This window comes from Zootoca vivipara, chromosome 3 (genome assembly GCF_963506605.1).
Source record: "Zootoca vivipara chromosome 3, rZooViv1.1, whole genome shotgun sequence".
In the NCBI taxonomy this organism is placed as follows: Eukaryota; Metazoa; Chordata; class Lepidosauria; order Squamata; family Lacertidae; genus Zootoca; species Zootoca vivipara.
In genome coordinates this window covers 101,257,605-101,280,052 of record NC_083278.1, presented here as the reverse complement: position 1 = coordinate 101,280,052, position 22,448 = coordinate 101,257,605, and the positions used below count along the sequence as shown (strand labels likewise).

At 44.9% G+C, this 22,448-nt stretch overlaps 1 protein-coding gene across 1 annotated transcript in view; it reads right to left on the bottom strand.

Annotated features, from left to right (window-relative positions):
- The window catches only part of PRKCE (protein kinase C epsilon), a 323,510-nt gene that overhangs the window by 31,461 nt on the left and 269,601 nt on the right, over positions 1-22,448 (bottom strand). Inside the window, exon 11 of the mRNA XM_035111183.2 lies at positions 8,059-8,213. Coding sequence (XP_034967074.1) covers positions 8,059-8,213 — 155 coding nt within the window. The remainder of the gene's footprint in view (positions 1-8,058; positions 8,214-22,448) is intronic.

The following is a 22,448-nucleotide window of genomic DNA, read 5'->3' as shown; positions in this document are numbered from 1 at the left end:
TCAGCTGTGTTCTCAAGGGTGTACTTGAAGGGGAGAAGCAAGTAGCTTTTAGCTGTACAACATCCCTCCATCCTCAACAAGTTTCCATTGCAGAAGGATAGACTTTAGGAGGACTCTGTAATGGGAAGTCTTTCCACAGGCAAATTCATACAGATTGCTGTTCTATAACAACAGGTTTTTGTATTATTTATGGAATTTATGTATGTGTGAAATGATATATCAAGTATGTTTACCTACTTAAGCTTTCTTTCTTATCATTTAAAGCAGCTGCAGGGGGGTCTCTGGCATTTACTAGGTGCTGGGAGACAAGGTTTGCAGAACCCACACCATTCTCTCAATCTAAATGCCCCACACAAGTTGCTAATATTACCAGTTTGGGGAAATGCAAGTAGCTGTAGTTTTTCTTCCTGTGCAGCTAAAAGCAGCAGTGTGAGTGTGGGGAAGGACACTGACTGGAAAAAAGAATAATAGATGGAAAGCATTAAAGACCCTTCCACCACTGATGCTGCTCTGGTCAAAATTGGGGCCTTCTGCCACTAGTTTAACACTCTCCCCCCCCCCCCAAACGGGGAGATCTGGAGATCTTCGCAGAGAATAGAGGGACAAAAGCATTTTACTACATCCTCATTGCAACAAGGTCACCATCCCAATGTGTGGTAACAGAAATGCTTAGCAATGGCTCAAAAACAGCTACTGATGCCCACCAATTGTAGTCTAGAACAGAGTAGAGGACAACATCACATGGAAACCAATGTTCTGAAAGGAAGTCTCTCTTCTTGCAGCCAGTCTCACCTATGGTCTTTCTTAGTGACTAGTTTCCAAGGAGGTTACTTTGAAAGTAGGTGCTGGGAGCCCAATACCACTACTAATTACTACTACTACTACTACTACTACTACTACTACTACTTATTACCTACCCTCCAGCCTAAGTTCCAATGGTGGATGGCAACATTAAAAACCATTTTAAAACTTGCAATTGTGGAGGGGGTTATTATTTTCATTTTGTACTCTGTAGTTTTAGACTGTACTTTTATGCTGTGAACTGCCTTAGATTTTCAGATGAAGGGCAGTACAGTATGCTGTTGCTGTTGTTGTTGTTGTTGGTGGTGGTGGTGATGATGATATGCAATCACAAAATATAGGATGGGTTCTGAAAATATAGACCTCAGGAGTCAAAGGCCATTGCTCTCTCCAAACTCCATTTTTTTCTGGACTGGCAACTCAGGCCAATCCTCTCAGGAGGTTAGATTTGAGAGTGTCAACTGATGACTTCTGAATGGTAAGAATAGCTAACAGAACCAGTGGTCAGGGATGATGGGAGCTGTAGTCCCAAAACATACGGAGGGCTGAGTTTGCCTATGCCTGCCCTAATATATGTGTTTTTGTAAAGAGGGCCACTTTGTCAGCAGCTGAGAAATTAGCTACTTTTGTCTCCCCCTCTCCTTAAACATTTCCAACCCCGCAGCTCAGCAGGCAAACTCATACCTAAAAACTTATTCCTGTGTTTCCTTATTTCCTCTTCCCTCCCAATCCACTCTCCTTTTGTGCTGTGTCTTTTTAGATGGCAAGCCTCAGGGCAGGCTCTGCCCCTTGTCTGCATTGATCTGCGAACTGCTCTGGGAGCTTCTCCTTTTTTGGGGGCTCAAGAGCAGGATATAATTTCCGTAACTGAATAAATGAATAACATCTATATGTTCCAACCCAGCGAGATAGTACAAGCTTGTGTGGTTGCCCCACCCCCACCCAGCCCTTTTTAGTAAAGTGGAACAACTAAAGAATCTAAAATAATTAACTTTTTAAACAGAAGATAAATGCTGTTTCCATACTTCCTCTCTGCGGCATTAGTTTGCTGTTGTTATCTGACAGAAAGCCTTGGTCCCCTTCCTACAAACTCTGCAGGAAAACGGCTGCCCCTTCAGGAATGTAAACTTGGCATGCTTTTCGGCTGGTTTCTGACTGTCTCTCTTTCTCATGGTAACAAAAGGCCTACCCCACTATCCCACTGCTAAGGTCAAGGCTCTGCTTACATTGTACAGGTGACCATTCATGAAGAGAACTTCTTCACGTTCTTCCAGTGAAATTATTTTCACCTTTCCAATAAGCCTTTAGCTCAGTAGGGGCTAAGTTCTGTGAGCTGGGAAAACCCTAGTTCAAATTCCACCTAGGATAGTTCAGATGTACAGTGGTACCTCGACTTACGAAGGCTTCGACTTCCGAAGAATTCGACTTCCGAAGTCGAAGCCTCCGGAAGGCCCCCCGGCGTGCGCGCCCGGAGTGCGCGTTCTGTGCATGCGCAGAAGTGCGAAATCGCGCTTCGTGCATGAGCTGTAGCGGCGCTTCGACATCCGAAGACTTCGACTTGCGAAGACGACCGCGGAACGGATCGTCTTCGTAAGTCGAGGTACCACTGTAGTGGCCAAACCATGGTTTAGTCAACATGTCTGAATTCCCCATCCCTTATGTTTTCAGCATTGATCATGATTATAGTCCTGGGTGGGGAGCCTTTTTTCATGATCTGCCTCACAGGCCAAATTTCACAGATGGGGGCGTGGCTTCTACCCACCTGTCAATCACTAGACATCACAAATGATGTCAAATAATTTGGTGCTCTGGAGTTTCTTGGAGGGCTTCCACTGTGGCTGCCCCCTTTCTGTGGAACAGCATTCCTGTCAAAATACAACAGGTGCCCACTATCCTTATTTCCAAGAAAACAATTGAAGACACTTTTTTCCCAAGAAGCATTTTCCAGCTGAAAGAAAAGGTATTTGCTGTAGATGTTGATTTTTTAAACTATCTTTAGTAATTTCTTTGTTCAGTTTTAAAAGCCATTTTAACTGTTTTGTGATATGTATGCAAATCTTCAGTTTTACTTTCTCTGCAACTCAAAGAGAAGCCGTACATCTAAACAGTGTCAGTATTTGCCTAGCTCCTTCTAACGTTGGAATAGGTTGTGCAGGAGACGCATATGTAAAAGGAGATTCCTGAACCAAGAAGTAAATAATGATTAGTCACTGGTGCAAGTGTAATGCTGAACGGTGATTAACTTTGGAAACGAATTTGCAAGGAGAGGAGGAGGAGGAGGAGGGAGAGAATAGAGCGTGAGAGTCTGCAAGGCACTCCCAATTTTTCTAATGTGGTTTAGAAACTGGGAAATGTTCTGCCTGCCTTAGACCTCAATCATGCTATGCTGGATACCAATAGAGAGTATTCAACTCATGCCTTCTGCAGCCGGGCAGAGTCTTAGGGAGCTAACAAAAAACAAAACAAAAGGAGAGCGCTACAGGCAACGCGAGAAAGCAATGGGTGGTACACTGCGACAGGATGGGCTTTGATATAACAATGTATCTTTTTATGAAAATATTTATGTGAACCGAGAATGCGACTTTTGTTTTCATCGTGGGGATCAGATAAGGCCAGTCTCGCATTTGATTTTGTGTTTTAACTAAGAAGAATGCAAGACCTGAGACGGTGCCAGCCAAAAGATGACACGAACTCAGAGGTGGAGCCCTTTTGCCAAGGCCACAAATGAACCGACCCTTTAAACTGTGGGGAAAATGAGGATAAAACTGGACACCTAAGGTCAGCAACACCACAGTCGCATAGAAAAGACCAGTGTGGCTTGTGGCAAGGGATGGGCAGATCTGTCAGTTCCTTCGTTATTCCATCTTATGTCCAGTTCTTCACATTTGGGTACTCACGAAAATTCGCCAGCATTTTTGTGTGAATTTCTTGTACTGTATACATATGTACTTTCCCCCTAATATATATGCAATTTCCTCTGCAGCAATGCATTTCTGTATGCAGTTTTCACAAATGCATGCATTTTCATGGACATTTTCCTACAGCATATGCATTGCTTAGCTGGAGAACACCATTGCAGAATTTGGAGAGCTGAGGTTTCCAAAGGATGGCTGAGGACTGGTTCATGTATTGTATTGTATTGTGTTTTGTGTGTGTGTGTGTGTGTGCGCGCGCGCGCAAATTAAGTAGGTTTGCATTTAAATGCATAATGAATAGAAATGACCCCCGGATCCCTACATCTGACCTAGCAAGCCAAGTAAAACCCATTGCCCCTACTAGGTGCTCGATAGGCCTGCTGTATTTGAGTGAGATGCCATACATAGAATCACAGAATTGTAAGGGGGGGGGAGAGACGCCAGGGGTCACTTACACTACCCCATGCAATGCAGGAATCACAGCTGAAGAATCCATGATATGGTTGGTGGGCTGTCAAGAGTTGGCTGGTGGGCTGTCTCAGGAGACCCAATCATGCAACCTCCCCTCCACATTACATTTGGTCTTTAGGTCAAAATCACGCCTACAGCTTGGGGCTAGGTATACCTATACTGTATTGCCTTATCTCACATGTGCCCACTTGACCGCCTCAATTGGTGTAAACGACACGGCTACTGGTGCCACATAATACCTGTTCCACATTTGTAAGAACTTGATCATTTTGTGCGGCAGCGCCTACATTTTGGAGCTCCCTGCCTGCTATAACAGCCTACTTTTGTGTATTTCTTGTTTTTATATTATGATTTTATCCTGTGAACTCTGCCCTGAGACCTGCGGGTATAAGGTGGTATATAAATTTAATAAATAAATAAAATAAAGAAACAATCTAACTTTAGCATGTTTTAAAGTGATTCACCCACCCCATTTTTTAATTTTTTTTAACGGTTTCATCTTTTGTAAATCGCATTGAGGTTTTTTGATTTTCTTTTTTTTAAAAAACAAAACTATCAAGCGGTGTATAATTTTTTAATGAAAAAATAAATAAAAGAAATGAAAGAAATGAGCTGGTGGGACAATACAGGCTGCAGTCTACACTGTGAGAAGGGAGGGAGGCAAGCAAACCAGTTAAACCAGACCTCTGCTTCTTGTTACCCCCTGCCAACCTCCCAACCACTTCCACTAAACAGTTCAGTCAGTATAGCCCGAGACTTTTAATCTCAGGGTTATGGGTTTGGGGCCCACATGGAGCAAAAGATTCCTGCATTGCAGAGGGTTGGACCAAATGACCCTTCCAACTCTACAATTTTATGATTTGAAACTTTAATTGGCCTAGCCAGCTCTCTGTAAAGCTTCAGACTAGGGATGGATGAATCTATCAGTTTTGAATTATGTAAATTTCTTGTTTTACAGGTCTTAAAATCCAGTTCCCATTTCCACATCAGTTAGAGGTTTATTTTTTGATTTTTTAAAAGCCCACATACCCCCCACACACTTTTGCTAGCAATTCATGGAGGAAAAGCCTATCAACAGCGGCAAGTTATGATCGCTACGCCCTGTCCCCACAGTTGGAAGCAGTTATGCTTCTGAGTACCATAGAATCATAGAGTTGGAAGAGACCACAAGGGCCATCCAGTCCAACCCCCTGCCAAGCAGGAAACACCACCAAAGCATTCCTGACAGATGGCCGTCAAGCCTCCGCTTAAAGACCTCCAAAGGAGGAGACTCCACCACACTCCTTGGCAGCAAGTTCCACTGCCGAACAGCTCTTACTGTCAGGAAGTTCTTCCTAATGTTTAGGTGGAATCTTCTTTCTTGTAGTTTGAATCCATTGCTCCGTGTCCGCTTCTCTGGAGCAGCAGAAAACAACCTTTCTCCCTCCTCTATATGGCATCCTTTTATATATTTGAACATGGCTATCATATCACCCCTTAACCTTCTCTTCTCCAGGCTAAACATACGCAGCTCCCTAAGCCATTCCTCATAAGGCATCGTTACCAGTTTCTGGAAACTCAAGGAGATGGGAGGGCTCTTGTGCTCGGGTTTCCCACAGGCATTTGGTTGGCCATTGTGAGAACAGGATACTAGACTAGATGGACCACTGGACTGATGCAGCAGGCTCTTCTTACGCTTTTATTTTCCCTAATGTACACTTCCCCCCTCCCCTTGGGATGGTAGAGCCCAAGACATTATGTGGGCCACTCAATTGGTAACATGGAGCCCAAGAACTGCCAAAATAGTTATCTGTATCACAACATTAAATTGTAATCTTGAGGGACAAACTATACATGGTACCATTTTTATTTTCGCCTCCCATCAGATGTCAAATGGGTAACTACACAATGTTCCCAAGACATCTGAAGGCAGCCCTGTATCAGGAAGTATAAAATGTTTGATGTTTTATTATGTTTTTATATGTGCTGGCAGCCACCCAGAGTGGCTGGGGAAACCCAGCTAGATGGGCGAGGTATAAATAATAATACTAATAATACTAATAATAATAATAAATTAAGATTGGCCAGGAGGAGGCTGGAATCCTAAATGGAGGTCTGATTTGGGATATGGATGTGTGCTTAACCCCTTATTTTCCTGCTCAAAATCGCCACTCCCCAACAGCTTTTCTCTACTCAGGAGAAAAGCTATAGAATAGAATAGAATAATAATTTATTGGCCAAGTACTAACTTACTTGGAATTTTGTTTCGGCTACATTGCAGGTAAAAGTACTTAATACAAAGTGAGCAGGACACTATTTCAAGATCACCAGCGGAGTGACTTCAGAACAGTTTGAGGTGGTTGTTGGTGCCTCTGGCGCTGACTGAATGGCACTAGTTGATAATGCTTGACTTTTGAACCTGCTATAAAACTGATTCAGGTCACTTGCCAATTTTTTGACACTCTGTCGCAGAAGAAGATGTCCTCTTATATTCAGTAATGTTCTGTAAATCTTTGTTGTTTAGTCGTTTAGTCGTGTCCGGCTCTTCGTGACCCCATGGACCAGAGAACGCCAGGCACTCCTGTCTTCCACTGCCTCCCGCAGTTTGGTCAAACTCATGTTGGTAGCTTCGAGAACACTGTCCAACCATATCGTCCTCTGTTGTCCCCTTCTCCTTGTGCCCTCCATCTTTCCCAACATCAGGGTCTTTTCCAGGGAGTCTTCTCTTCTCATGAGGTGGCCAAAGTATTGGAGCCTCAGCTTCACGATCTGGGACTCCAATAGGTGTTTTTCATTAGAAAAGAATAAGTTGGTGGAACGTTACAGATGACTGCGAGGAGCATGTCACTTGGGTTTGAAAATCCTCTCTCTTAGCCATGTGCAGTGCAGATTATTGCGTGCTTATGAACACGCACCCCCACGCCTGCTTCTGCTTCAGGCATTCCAGCACTCACCACTCTGCTCATGGGTGTATCTGCAGCAAACCCCTTTGCTATGTAAAGTGTGAATTGTGCTTTGTGGACTCAACCCTTCAAGTACTTCATGGAACAAGCGTGAACCTGCGGCCAACTTCCCTCATTGCAGCCCATTCCATATATGCCTGCCAAGATTTATCTGAAGTTGTGAAAAGCTGCCAATTTTTGTATGTTGCTTTTTTTCTTTAAGGAGAGGAAGGGTGAAACGACAAGATAAAGCCCTCAATAAACACAGAGATAGTAGGTAAAGTTTTCTCAAGTGGCTCCCCGTTTCTAATAATAAATATTTATCCCCGGAAAAGCGTTCTTCGTGGCATAGCGAAAGATTAGCAACTCGGCCTTTGCTATTGTTCGGGTGGTGAGCCGAGGCGGTAAGATGTGAAATTCAAGTTGCCTGCAAAAAGAGGTGTTTCCCGTTAGCGGCCGAGCCCTTGCCCTCCTAGTGAAGAGAAAAGGGCATCATGTACAAAGCATCGCAAAAAAACGATTATCCCCATATCTGTCAGGCTGGAGACAACTAGGACAAACAAACTCAGGAAGTGGCAGGGAGTTCAGAAATGAGAGGAAATCCATGGCAGAAGGGGGGAAACTGAAGAGATTGCGCTGATCCGAGAACCAAAGTCAACTCTGAGCCACTGCGTGCCAAGCTTTTAAAAGAAGCATCGCTTGTCTTATAATACAAAACTGGCACCCGCAGCTGGCGATGGCTGCAGAGACGATTCAGATGTTAACATTCGGAATGATAAACAGCCTCCCCTCCCCCTCCCCCTGCATCCCCCCCAAAGAGAAAGAAAAAAAGTTCTGTGTAAGCAAGCAGAAACAAAAAGCCAATCCGGTTGCTAAGAGACATTGGCCCTCAGCCAAAATCAAAGCAAGAGCCTTAAGAATTCTTTATTCCAGACCCACAAAGAAAGTACCTGTAGATGACGCCATGTTGGTGGAGAAACATGAGTGCCGATGTGACCTCTGCTGCGTAGAAGCGGGAGCGGGGCTCGTCAAACTTGCGCGAGCGCTGGATCTGAAACATCAGGTCTCCTCCATTGACATATTCCATGACGAAAAAGAGGCGGTCCTGAAATTCACGAAAATAGTGCTATTTAGCCGATTTCTTCCAGTCGCACAAAGACCCAGCTGTACGTACGTGGCACATTAGGAAACGAGGATTTGCATCCAGAAACTAAATAAAGGAAAAACCTGCACGTTTTAAGCAAGTTGAATGTATGAGTTTAGCTAACGAGCAACAGCAAATCACAGGACCCCAAAAAAGTACTTGGGAAAACGATGGGTATTTCTTTAGAATTGCTGCATTTATCCAATTTACCAGGTGTACAATTTAGCAAGAACTTTTGCTGAAGCCTCCCGAAATCACATGGTGTTTCCTTCCACCACTGAAAGTAATCTGTGGGATGGAGAGAGGAGTCTGGAACCAGGGAGTCTCCAGAAGAGGCAGCTGCTAGTCTGTGCTGCCCTCAGGCCCCACCAGAGGGGTGGTACTGCAAATTATAAATAAGCAACAATCAGATGACAAAAGGGGCAAACCAATAGGATTCCAACTGGTCCTTTAAAGCCTCAGATATTTGCCTGGTTTCTTATTCAACCATGAAGCTCAATGGGTGACCTTGGACATGAAAAAGCTCTGGCCAAAGAATACGCTCGTTTTAAAAACGACTCTGTTTTCTATGCATTTGGAGTCTAAGAAAAGAACTCTTAGAGCAGGGGTCAGCAAACTTTTTCAGCAGGAGGCTGGACCACTGTCCCTCAGACCTTGGGGGGGTGGCGGACGGACTATATTTTGAAAAAAATATATGAATGAACAGATTCCTGTGCCACACAAATTATCCAGAGATGCATTTTAAATAAAAGCACACATTCTAATGTAAAAACATGCTGATTCCCGGACCGTCCGTGGGCTGGATTTAGAAGGCAATTGGGCCCCCAGGCCTTAGTCTGCCTACCCATGTCTTAGACATCGTTCTGCCCGGACACTGAGGTCCAGCACCGAGGGCCTTCTGGCGGTTCCCTCGCTACGAGAAGCCAAGTTACAGGGAACCAGGCAGATGGCCTTCTCGGTAGTGGCACCCACCCTGTGGAATGCCCTCCCACCAGAGGTCAAAGAGAACAACAATTACCAGACCTTTAGAAGGCATCTTAAGGCAGCCCTGTTTAGGGAAGCTTTTAATGTTTGATGGATTTCTGTATTTTAATATTTTGTTGGAAGCCGCCCAGAGTGGCTGGGGGAACCCGGCCAGATGGGCGGGGTATAAATAAATAAATATATTATTATTATTATTATTATTATTATTATTATTATTATTATTATTAGAGGCAGTTGTGGAAGAACCCTTGAAGTCCAAGGATTAAAAGCACGAATGATCGCTAGTTGCAGGACTGAAGTCCAGGGGTGCAGCCGGGAGCCCTGAGCATGCAGGGGCTTCCCACCCTCGCTCAGGAGAGGAGGGAATTGCTCTGTGCATTCATGTGCATTTTCCTTGGACTACAGAATTAGAGCCACAAGGTTATGGCCTAAGAGCGCTCAGCAGAAGTAAACAGGACTTCCCTTGTGGGCGGGAGAGTTCCGGACAGTGAGCACATCAGAGCCCCCCCACCAACTGGATCAGGGCCAGTGTCAAGATATCTGGGAAGAATGCTGAGGAGGAGGTTGGGATGAATATAGCCAGCTAGCAGATAAGTGGAGCCTAAGGCATGGGAGCATATAGGCCATGGTTGATAATGAGACAATTTTATAATGGACTAGCAAGGCCTACTGCCAGAGATTTGGATAACTATTTAAAACCAGCATGGAAAAAAAATCAGGCTTTCCGGGCAGACACACTTTTCCTCTTCTGCCCATTTTCTATACGTTTGCTCTCGCCTCTGCTCCTCTCAGCATCCCAACCTTCGTCTTCCCCTTGCGTCATACCTGCCAAGTTGCTGTCAGAGAAATAAGGGACCGGGCCGGAAATAGCAGACCGGAAGTAGCGCTGCCACCATTTTGGAACTGGGCGGAGCATGCTCAGAAGCGACTTTTGATGCTGCTTTGCCCAGTTCCAAAATGGCTGCAGCGCAACTTCTGGTGCGGCGGCCATTTTGGAACAGGGCAGAGCAGCATCAAATGTCGCTTCTGAGCATGCTCCGCCCAGTTCCAAAATGGCCGCCGTGCCAGAATAAATCGGGGAAAAACAAAAAAATCCGTTTTTTCAGCTAGGAACAGCTGGAAAAACGGGGATTTCCCGGGGAAAACGGGAGACTTGGCAGCTATGCCCTTGCGTCCATGAGTTGGCGGTCTTATTACACCTCTGGCTGCTCTTTTCCTAGTCCTCTTGACTCCTCCTTCCCTAGTCCCTATAGGCCAGCCTTGCCCATCAGTAGGATATTAGCAGCTCAGCCAAAGGCAGCCCTAGAATCTACACCTCTTTGATGTCAGGGCAGTTCAGCCAATCACTATCACTACAGACCACGCCTGTACTACTTGTGATCCAGCAAGCTGAATGCAACTCCTCAGAGGCTCAGTATTAACCCTCCGGCTTCTGCTGTCTGCCTGGCACTGAAGAAACAGTCGCAAACCCAGGGTGGTTGTCAAGCACCTCTGGGCCACAAAACAAGGCTGAGAGGCTCACAGTAAAGGCCAGATTCGGCTTGGTAGCAGCAGCAACAGACAGGTTTCCCAGGCCATTTCTAGCCCAAACTTTTTTGTCTCCTTGACTTTGAAATAGCCGGTTGTAATGTGACAGTAAAAAAAAAAGGAAAACAGTTTTTCGGTTTTTTTTTTTTAAAAATAATAATAATTACTTTTCAGGGTGCATTGGCTTTACAGAGAACATTTTCTTGTTCTCATTTCAGACTTGCCAAAAGGGGGATTAATCTGCAATTATTTTGTTTGTGAACTTTCCTCTTATCGTGGGTTATGCAATTCAGGAGTTCCCAGGACTGCTTTACGGTACGGTGTTCAAAAATAACCACAATTTTGAACTTAAATGATACTGGGATGTATGTTATGGGGAGATCTTCATCAATACAGTACACAAATGAAATATGTCACATCCAAGCGATCACACAAACAAACATGGTTAAGTCATCTGCAGACAAACAGGGTAGAAAGACACAGTTGGCTCAGTAGCTCAGTGCTATGTACACTGACTGACTAGCAGTGGCTCTCCAGGGCTTCGAGCAGGGTACATTCTCAGCCCTGCCTGGAGATGTCATGGATTCAACCTTCTGCATGCAAAGCAGATGATCTACATCTGAGCTGTGGCTCTTCCCCAGCCACACCTGCTGGCCTCATTCCCACCATCCTGTGTCCATCAGAACATGAGCAGGCCAGGCACATACACTCTGCAGCACAGAGGTTCTAGCCCAGGCATCCCCAAACTGTGGCCCTCCAGATGTTTTGGACTACAATTCCCATCACCCCTGACCACTGGTCCTGTTAGCTAGGGATCATGGGAGTTGTAGGCCAAAACATCTGGAGGGCCACAGTTTGGGGGTGCCTGTTCTAGCCTATTTTCATAACTTCGATTTAAATATCCCCAAATTAAAACAAGTATGCACATTGGGGGGGGGGTAAACTTATAATAACCAATATTATGTTAATTTTTATGATGAACAACTTAGTTTCATTATTTTTTTCTATTACAGCTATGGATTGTAGGAAAGTTGTACCCAGTACCCATTTCCCCCCACAATATCAAAAAAATGTAAAATTTTCGTTACAAGGAATAAAAAAACACCATAAACTTCATTCTTTGTCAAGAAAGAGCATGTTTTTGCAATAATTTTCAACATCAAAAACTTTGGATTCCATCATACCCATATGCTGAAAATTGAGGTTTTCCACCAAAAAAGTGTGTGTGTGTGTGGCATTTATAAAACCTTTTGAGTGCTGGTGTAATTTTCCCTGAAATCCTCATCCTCTTATTGAGCTCTGTGTAAAATTTCAAAGAGATATGATCATTGGTTATGGAGAAAAATAAAATAAAATGTACATGTGCCAAAGGTCTCAAGAGGGACAGACGATGCAGATTTCATGAAAATTTGAAGTACTATAAAATTAAAACCGTTTGAGATAGAGGGAAAAAATTTAAGGGGTTTCTTTCAACCATAAGGGAAGGGTGTACACCAAGTTTCATCAAAATCTGAGGTGGTGGGTTACGAAACCCTTGTTTTTTGCATTGTTTTGATGTGGAATAATGACTCGATAATGTGATCTCCCAATGCCCCCCCCAATATACCAGTTTTGCAGCCCCTCACATTCGGAGTCTACATGCAATGTGTATTACTTATATGACCATCAGTGCACAAGTTCCGATCGGCATGAAAGTGGGAGGAAAGGATAGGAGACGCCATTTTGTGCATTCACTTCTATGCTGTTTAATAATCCACACAGGGATACTGCAAACCATTTTTGGTCAATGGTTGTGCTTTGGCTCAGTGAGGCACCGAGCTGCTCAACTAACAGCAGAATCCAACCCTTCCCATATGTATCAAGTTGTCTGCCAAGGGACGCCGGGGATTCCCCACAGGGTTCGGGCGCAGCCCTTTGACTTTGCATAATGCCAAGCCGTGACTGAGAACAGGGGAGTCTGTCCATGCTCGCATGGTGCGATCTGGAAGATCTATTCCGCATAGGGCCCAGATGTACAGTGACTGATACTCTGAGTGCAAGTAGCCTGCATGCACCACTGTGGGAAAGAGACGATCCACTAAATTTCACCACATGAGAGGTAATGGGCCTCCCCTTGCAAACAAAGCCTATATATTCCCTCAACAGTTCTTAGAATCATAGCATTGCAGAGCTGGAAGGGACCATGAGGGTCATCTAGTCCAACAGCCCTGAAATGCAGGAACCTTTTACCCAACTTGGGGCTCGAACCCACGACCCTGAGATTAAGAGTCTCCCGCTATCCTCCGAATGAGCTACCGTATTGCACATGGGGAGTTAAACGGTCTCTATCAGGCTCGATGGGGAATCTCCTTTGTGGATGCATTGTCCCTTCTTGAAAGCCTCAGTGGTTGTGGCCTCCTTACAGATCTGCTAGGGATTGAGGAGAAATTCACTCAGTCTGCATCTTAAAGTGAACTGGCCAAATTCTCTAGTCTTGCAATTATACGTGAATTAGAATGCAGCTGTAAATTAATTGAATTACACACTTCTCTGAATTCACCAGACAGTTTCATCTGGGATGGAGGGTGTGTGTTTGTGGAGTACACAAAATGCACATTTTATGGGAAGTTACGTTAAAAATGCATATTAAGGAAAATGTATTAAAAGCATACAACGCACTGAAAACTGTACTTTAAGGGGAGAATGCATACAAAATGCATCCCGTAGGGGAAAGTGCATGTCACTTAAAAGTGATTCCCTCTTCTTCTTCTTTTAACCCACAAGAAATGGGATTGCAAAACTGATTGCCCCTAGCATGACCACCTCCTCACCCATGAGAAAAGCGTGGAGCACATTATCATTGCTTCCAGGACTCGCTAAATGTAAACCACCAAGAATGGAGATGGGCACTCCTAAGGAGAATTTATGAGTGATGACCAACCGCTTCCTGCAAGGAGGAATAAATATTCGTGCCAATTGGTTTCGCTTTTCCCCAAGCCTGTCCACTAACCCTTCTCTGTTTACACACGCAGAGATACCATCAGCGGGGGAATGAAACTTCACATAAATAGCAGACAAAAAGGTAATGTCTTTAATGCATTGTTTTCAGCCTGAGAAACCTTCACTGCCTGTCTGCATAAAGAATATCCTTCCTTTCCCCGCCTCCCCCTGAATTCTAACAGAACCTAAGCTGCCCTTCCTTTTGTTTATTTGTTTTTCCACTTTTTAATTTAATAACGCTGCATTAGATTACGGTTGTGACGAAAAACACACTTAGCAGCGAGCAAGAGGGCATGTGCAGGGGTAGCTAGAAAGCCAAGCGACAATCTCGCCCCGCTCTCAAGTAAGTTTCTGAGAGCTGGGCGGCCTGTCAGCCAGGTGAAGACAGCTTGATTGGCTGATACACCATGGAGCAGGAATAAATCACGCAATGTGTTTCCCACTTTCAAATCTGAGACGTGTGTCCGTGCTGTGCATCAGGCAAGCAACATTGTCACCGCCGGCCCCCGACGCGAAGAACTACCCTGGCCCACAGTTCAAAAACCCCGAACCAGGAAAGGCATCATGTACACACCCCTCCATAACTAGAATTCACAAGCAGATAAGACTTATCAGCGTTCTCCAAGTGGCATTTTTCCCTTGTTTAATGTTTCTCATATAAATGGGTGTGAAGAAATCTTTCCCGATGCCAACAAGTCCTTAAAACTTGAGTTCACTGTGTCAATAGATCTCCACCCCCCCCCCTGGAAACCATTCCGGTAAGTTGCAGTATTTCTTCAAAGGCTAAAGCATATCACAATTGTTTAGGAAACAGAAGCATTTCTGAACTCTTGAGAATGAAAGACCCAGGCAGCTGAAGCCTTTACACTGCCTACTGAATACCACCCCAGGTGAAGGCTGGGCTGAATATCCTGCCCCACTTTTGTAGGACTGTTCATCCGTTGAGAAAAGGGGGGGGGTCCATCAGCATTTAAAGTTGTGGCGGCTGGATATTTCTCTCTCAATTTCTTTTTAAAGCCTTTCTGCAAAGTGGGACTTAACTTCAAGTGGAATGGATCTCTGGAGAGTGTACTCTTAAGAACTTCAGAGAGCATAGTCTTATCTCTGGTCTTGAAAGATCTACATTGGCTCCCAGTACGTTTCTGAGCACAATTCAAAGTGTTGGTGCTGACCTTTAAAGCCCTAAACAGCCTTGGTCCAGTATACCTGAAGGAGCGTCTCCACCCCCATCGTTCTGCCCGGACACTGAGGTCCAGTAACGATAACCTTCTGGCGGTTCCCTCGCTGTGAGAAGCCAAGTTACAGGGAACCAGGCAGAGGGCCTTCTTGGTAGTGGCACCTGCCCTGTGGAATGCCCTCCCATCAGAGGTCAAAGAGAAAAACATCTACCAGACTTTTAGAAGACATCTGAAGGCAGCCCTGTTTAGGGAAGCTTTTAATATTTAACAGACCATTGTATTTTAATATTTTGTTGGAAGCCGCCCAGAGTGGCTGGGGGAACCCGGCCAGATGAGCGGGGTATAAATAATAAATTATTATTATTATTATTATTATTATTATTATTATTATTATTATTATTATTATATCTTTAAAGGTGAGGTGGACAAGGGTTTTCTTTACTTTCTTTTCTTACTTCTTTGTGCAGCATCTTTGCTGCTGTTAGTTGCTGGTGGCATTCCTGGGAGAGAACGCCCCAATGGGACTGAGCCTATGTCACGATACAGAGCATTTCGAAGGGGCGTTCACATGGACTAAAGATAATGGCCATGGTTCTCCCTCTTCTTTTATCCTTACAACAACCCTGTGAGGTAGGTTTGGCTCTGTGTGTGCAGCTGGCCGAGGTCACCCAGTGAGCTTCACAGCTGAGCGGGGATTCAAAGCAGCGTCTTCCCAACTATAGTCCAATCCTAACATAGGAACATACGATGTGTCAGACCATTGGTCTACCTCTGCATTGCCTACCCTGGCTGGCAGCTGCTCTCCAGGAATTCAGGCAGGGAGTCTCTCCCAACCCTAACCAGAGTTTCCAGGGATTGAACCTGAGACCTTCTGCTTGCAAGGCAGACAATCTACCACTGAACTATGGCCCTTGGCTTCTAACCACTACACCAGGGATAGCCAACATGGCAGCCTCCAGATGTTACTGGACTACAGCTCCGAACCAGCATGGCCAATGTTCAGGGGAAAGGAGGACCGTAGTCTAGGAACATCACATTGGCAACCCCTGCCTCACACCGTGCTGGCAATACTTCGCATGTACCTACCAGGCAAGCCATCAAGCCATCAATGCAGTTGCTCAGCAGAAAAGTAAGTGTGGCCAAGCAGTCAGAGCACCCCAGCCTGTACCTTAGTAGCAAAGGCAGTGGAGCCAAGCCTTGGTCAGAAGTGGGAAGAACCTTATTGGGTCCTCCACACACCTCATAGAATCATAGAGTTGGAAGAGACCACAAGGGCCATCCAGTCCAGCCCCCTCCAAGCAGGAAACACCATCAAAGCATTCCTGACAGATGGCTGTCAAGCCTCCACTTAAAGACCTCCAAAGAAGGAGACTCCACCACACTCCTTGGTAGCAAGTTCCACTGTCGAACAGCTCTTACTGTCAGGACGTTCTTCCTAATGTTTAGGTGGAATCTTCTTTCTTGTAGTTTGAATTCATTGCTCCGTGTCCGCTTCTCTGGAGCAGCAGAAAACAACCCTTCACCCTCCTCTATATGACATCCTTTGATATATTTGAACATGCCTATAATATCACCCCATAACCTTCTCTTCTCCAGGCTAAACATACCCAGCTCCCTAAGCCGTTCCTCAAAAGGCATTGTTTCCAGGCCTTTGACCATTTTGGTTGCCCTCCTCTGGACACGTTCCAGCTTGTCAGTATCCTTCTTGAACTGTGGTGCTCAGAACTGGACACAGTATTCCAGGTGAGGTCTGACCAGAGCAGAATACAATTACTTCCCTTGAAGTAACCTGACCCCTGCTGAGCTGTAACTGCAATTCCACCATCTGGCCATGTGTGGTGGTGGCGCTGAAGTACAACGATCCAGCTGTTTCTTCCTTTGGCAAGCAATCACAGGGGATAAGGCACCCAGCTCAGATGGCCAAAGTCCCCATTGGAAAAGTTGGTGTCAGGACCGACTAATATGCTTCTACGTTTCCAAAACACGGAATTTTGCTAAATGAATGCCACCGTCAAAAGGGAGATTTACTATAGCCAAACAAATACATTGTGCCCTTGGCATGCCTTGCAAGAAGCAATTTGATTCAAGATTATGGGGTTGGGGGTGGTATGAAATTCTTTCCCAGCCGGCATAAAAAACTGTGATTACTTAACTCTATTTAAACAGGATGCTCAAGCAGTTTGTTTAAAATTACTGAAAACTGCAGTGACTATCCCACCCATTAGGGCTTGAATAAACACTTCCTGCTTCTGATTGAAATTGCACAGACACACTCGACTTAGTACACAATATTAAATGCATACTAGAGAAAGAGCTGAACAACAACAGCGCTGATGTTCCAGACTGCTTCGTCTCCATCTTGGGAGAAGACCATCAATGAAGACTACGCGGAGATGCACAAATGGCAAAAAAATGGAGAAAAATGCAATGAAATTGCTAATCAGGTTTACATACACAGACATTCCATTGAAGTGATACACAACGCTCACTGTATTTCCGTAAGCTATGCTCTGAAAATTCACTCAGAATTCACATATTACCACTATTATCCCCACATGGCAGATGAGGGTAGGCAGAACTGAATGCAAGTTAAGTTGTGTTGAGAAGGAGTTGCCCAGAGTGGCTGGGGAACCCCGTCAGATGGGTAGGGTATATGATGATGATGATGCTTTCCTAAGGATTCAGCTGCATGTGGCCAGTTTTAAGGGATGTTGCTTAAAGCTCTGAACCCTTTATTCCAGCTGTACTTTCCCACATGAGTGGAAGAGGAGGAGAACTGAATGCTCTAGTCTGGCGGTACTGAAATCTTATTTAAAGCTGGGAATTACTTCTGGTCATGGAGATCCACTGAGAGAGAGAGAGAGAGAGAGAGAGAGAGAGAGAGAGAGAGAGAGAGAGAGAGAAATGGATAAAAAAACAACTGAGGGAAACATCTAGTACAGACATCCCCAAACTGTGGCCCTCCAGATGTTTTGGCCTACAACTCCCATGATCCCTAGCTAACAGGACCAGAGGTCGGGGAAGATGGGAATTGTAGTCCAAAACATCCGGAGGGCTGAAGTTTGGAGGTGCCTGATCTAGATGGAAGAGGATCCAACTCACCACTAGCCCAAACACACACACTCAACACTCCTTATAGGTAATCAGTAGTAGATTGGATTCTGCATATAGATTTGTCGTTGTACAGTGGAACCTCGGTTTATGAACACCTCGGTTTACGAATTTTCGGTTTACAAACTCCGCGGACCCGTCTGGAACGGATTAATCCACTTTCCATTACTTTCAATTACTTTCAATGGGAAAGTTTGCTTCAGTTTATGAACAGACTTCCGGAACCAATTACACCCATGCTTCGGGTTAAGTACGCTTCAGGCTGAGTACTCCGCGGACCCGTCTGGAACGGATTAATCTACTTACCATTACTTTCAATGGGAAAGTTCACTTCAGTTTATGAACGCTTCAGTTTATGAACAGACTTCCGGAACCAATTGTGTTCATAAACTGAGGTACCACTGTATTGGAGTGAAGGAGTGGTGGGTGGTGAAAGGGTTAAGTACACTTACTACTTCTCTACTACAACTCTCCCTCCCCAGTGCTGCTTTTCTCGAGTGACAGGCTTATGCTAGGGGTTGTGGCTTCTCATACACACGTGTAGTTCTAGGCCCTGTGAACAAAACTGTCAGTGTGCAGATACTCGCTAGCAAAAGCAGGAAACGAACCCCCCGCTCCTGAGCACGTGAAGTGTTTCAGCAAAGTTCCCATGTACTTATATGAGAAGGTCAGCCAGTGACAACAGTAGGCTCCAGCTTCACAGCACAGCAAGAGACTTCTAAAAGCCCTGTGATCATCTTGAATGGAAAATGTACAAAAAAATTCTGTTGGGTCGCAAACTCTTGCCCCGGGTCTAAGAAAGAGCTTATTTGCACAATTAATTTGGACACAGTGTTCCGAATAGCATGAAATCCGTTCAATTTCCATAAAGCCAGATTTCTTTGTAACTGGTCAGATAAATCCCGCTGGGATGGGAAGATAGCAGGAAAGAAATGGTTGGAATGTACTAAGGCGGAAATCTCATGCAAGTCGCCCTACTCGTGAGTAATAAGCAAGGCAGCGGTGGGCAACCCACAGCCTTTGGTTTAAATTTCATAGAAGATAAAAGGGGGGGAGGTGGCATAGAGAGATAAAAGTGGGTATATCCACTGACTTTCGGCTTTGGACACACCCACTTTGGTTTCGACTCCACCCACCACAGATTCTGGCTTCTGCTACCACCAGTATGCAGCCTTACCCCAAGGGAATGCAGCCCTTAATAGGGAGGCAGGGGGAAATGGCACCCCGAAGTAGGGTTTTGCAGACTGTAGCCAAGAAGCCTAATGATTTCCTGCTCATGAATTTGTTAAGGCTGCAACATCACTGTGTCTTAGTGCTGGGGAAAACTGCACCTGCTTTTCTAACAGTTACTAATGACATGAAGCTTATTTAGGAAAAATTATTATCGTATAATAGATTTAAATATCCTTATACCTCTGCCCAGATCTCAAAAAATTATTGCTTTTATTTATTTTTTCTATTTTTTAAAAAAATACTTTTTATGCTATTTCATCTACTTCATTTCTCTCTTTTTAAAAAAGTTTAGCAAGGCCATTGTGCACTCTTCTTAGTCTTGGTCAGGCATCTCCAAACTGCGGCCCTCCAGATGTTTTGGCCTACAAACTCCCATGATCCCTAGCTAACAGGACCAGTGGTCGGGGAAGATGGGAATTGTAGTCCAAAACATCTGGAGGGCCGAAGTTTGGGGGTGCCTGGTCTTGGTGGTTCAGTAGCTTTTGCTGGCTTTATTATTAATTTAATTTCTATACCGTCCTTCATCCAAAGATCACAGGGCGGCTTGCAATACAAAAGCACAAAAATACATACCTTAATAACAAACAATAAAGACTCTAGAAGCTGGAGACCGGGACTGTCGGCTCAGTTAGGACGCTTCCAACACATTCAGATATTTCAGCTCTGCAGTGGAATCTTCCCATTTAGTCTAACTGTTAGGGTGCCAGCAAGTAGGCACACTGAAGAGCAGCAGACAGGGTCTGCTTCCTCTGTGGGGGCTTGCCTCTGTGGGGGCTTGTCAGAGGGGGCTAGCCACCACTCTTCCTCGTCTGTCTCAACCCTGACATCAACTTTTTAATGTAGATGTTGTTTAATTATCTTATTTTCTTTCTTTTAAAAAAACCAGCCAGTCAACCAACCATTTTTAAAATGTTGTACTTCCTATTATCTGCTTTGGGAATGGAAAGAAGAGAACTTGGGATATAGATTCCAACCAATGTTCCTCGCGTCGTACCCACAAGGCATATACAGTTAGTTGGACCTCCAAGAAAATGAACAGCTCCTATTCATTGCCAGCAAGCCAGCCACTCCCTTTTGCAGTGCATTGAGCATGCCAAGCCCTCATTGGACTGTTTGCTTCTCTCTCCCCGCAACAAACTATTGTACTTGGGTTCCCCCAAGTCTGCTGATACATCCTCTCCTGTACACAGACGGGGAACAAATCCACTATTAGCAGATAGAATCCCTACATATTTAGGGAACGGAACTTGACAAACAGATACCATTTTTGGCGGCACATCTCCATGTTTCTTATGATGTGTGTTTCTTTGGACAGAGGCCAAGGGCTTTAAAATTAGCTTAAACCCAGCCCTCGCTTTACACACCAGTTTTTGAGGTTTCGTAAAGCTTAACTCTTGGGTTTGTCGTGGCACGGAAAAAAGACTGTGGAAGAGCTGCCACCCTGTTAGGAATCCTCATAAAAAAGAAAGATGCTTCTGAAAGGAATCTACAGAATGTATTTTTCTCCTTTTAAAGATAAACTGAGAAAGGAATGCATACGCTTATGGATATTGTTAAGAAGCTACTTAACACAGGTTGCGAAAGTGACATAAACAGTGCCGTTTTCCCAAATCAGGCGACGATCTGCCCCCCACCCCCACCCCAGATGCTTGCCAAACCACAGATGCGTGAGGCAGGCGGGAAACAAACCAAGCTTTGGAGATAACTTGTGGTTTTTTGAACAAAACATGCTTAAAACAAACCGTGGCTCTGTATTATGTGCAAATGTAGCAAACTTAGATGCAGTTGAAAGAGAAGCTGAACTTTCCTCTAGCAACTACATGAGACTCTCTGGGAAGCCTGGCATTAGAACAATTTTCTCCTGGCAGAAAAGAAGCCCATTGCATTCATTTCATGCAGCGTATAGTAAGTCTAAGTGCTGATTAGGATCAAGTAACTTTAAAAACCATTATGATTCAGTTCCCTAAGTAATTGGGCTGAGAGGGCCCTTCAAGATGGACTTAATAAAGCAAGATTTACACTCTGAATATCTCCACAATACTCAGACTCATTCTCCCAGCCGGAAGTCTCATTCAAGCTCAATGGAATTCATTGGTGCCCCCCTCCCCCAATTGCCTTCTGCACATAGGAAAAAAATAAACTAGAAATCAATTCACACAACCTCAAATGCCTCTTAGACAACTGGTTCCGTTTGCTTGTCAGGTGGGCTTGTTAAGGGCCAAGCCAAAGAAAACATGTCTCTACGGTATGTCTGTGCCGAGCAAGAATAAAACAATAAAAAATTATTTCAGCTGCTACAGCTCAGGAAGTAAAACAAAAACACTACATGGAAGCAAAAAGGCGGGGAAAATCCTGGCTTTCAGACTCCTTGTTCTCTTTTGAACCTTATTGTCCAGCTCTTAAAATAGGCACCAGGCTGAATTGAAGTTATGTCAATTCTTTAAAAACAAACAAGCCCCCAAGCCAGACCTGGTTCAGTTTTTCATCTAAACCCAACCTGCAGTTCACCGAGCCAGATACAGCCATGCCACAAATTGTACCTACCAAGAAACAGCTACGGTCAGCTTCATATAGAAAGCAAGTGAGATCTGCAGTGTATGTTCAGTGCCATGCAGGAGTGCTCCCATGCAACAGCAGTGGGGAACCTCATGCTTGGGAGCCGAGTGCGGCATTCCAAGTCTCTCTGTCCAGACCTCAGGCCTCTTCCCCACTCCATACCCCTGGCCCTGCAAGATGCAACTATCACTGGCCCCGCTCCACGCCACCCTGTCTGCAGGACCGTATTCTTGAACTGTGATGATGTCTCTTGTTTGTCTGTAAGAAGGGTGTGTATGTGTGGGAGGGCGTGTGTGTCAGAAAACTCTGACTTTCGTATGCTTGGAATGCAGTGTGCTACATAAAAATAAGATTCTGTACTTGTTGCTCTCTCTGTTTTTGCCCCCGGCCTCACTCTCGACTGCCATGTGGCCCCCAAAAGGTTCCCCATGAGAGAATGTGGCCCTTGAAGTGGAAAAAGGCTCCCCCCCTGCTATACAAGCCAGACAGCCATGCCCCTCTCTAGGAAACTCCGTTCCATGGCCTCCACTCTGATTCTTTGTTCTTCTTCCCAAGTGACACTCAATGTCCTGTGACTGCTGAGCATCTCAGTCCTGACTCCCTGTGCATGCCGACACGGAAAATGATG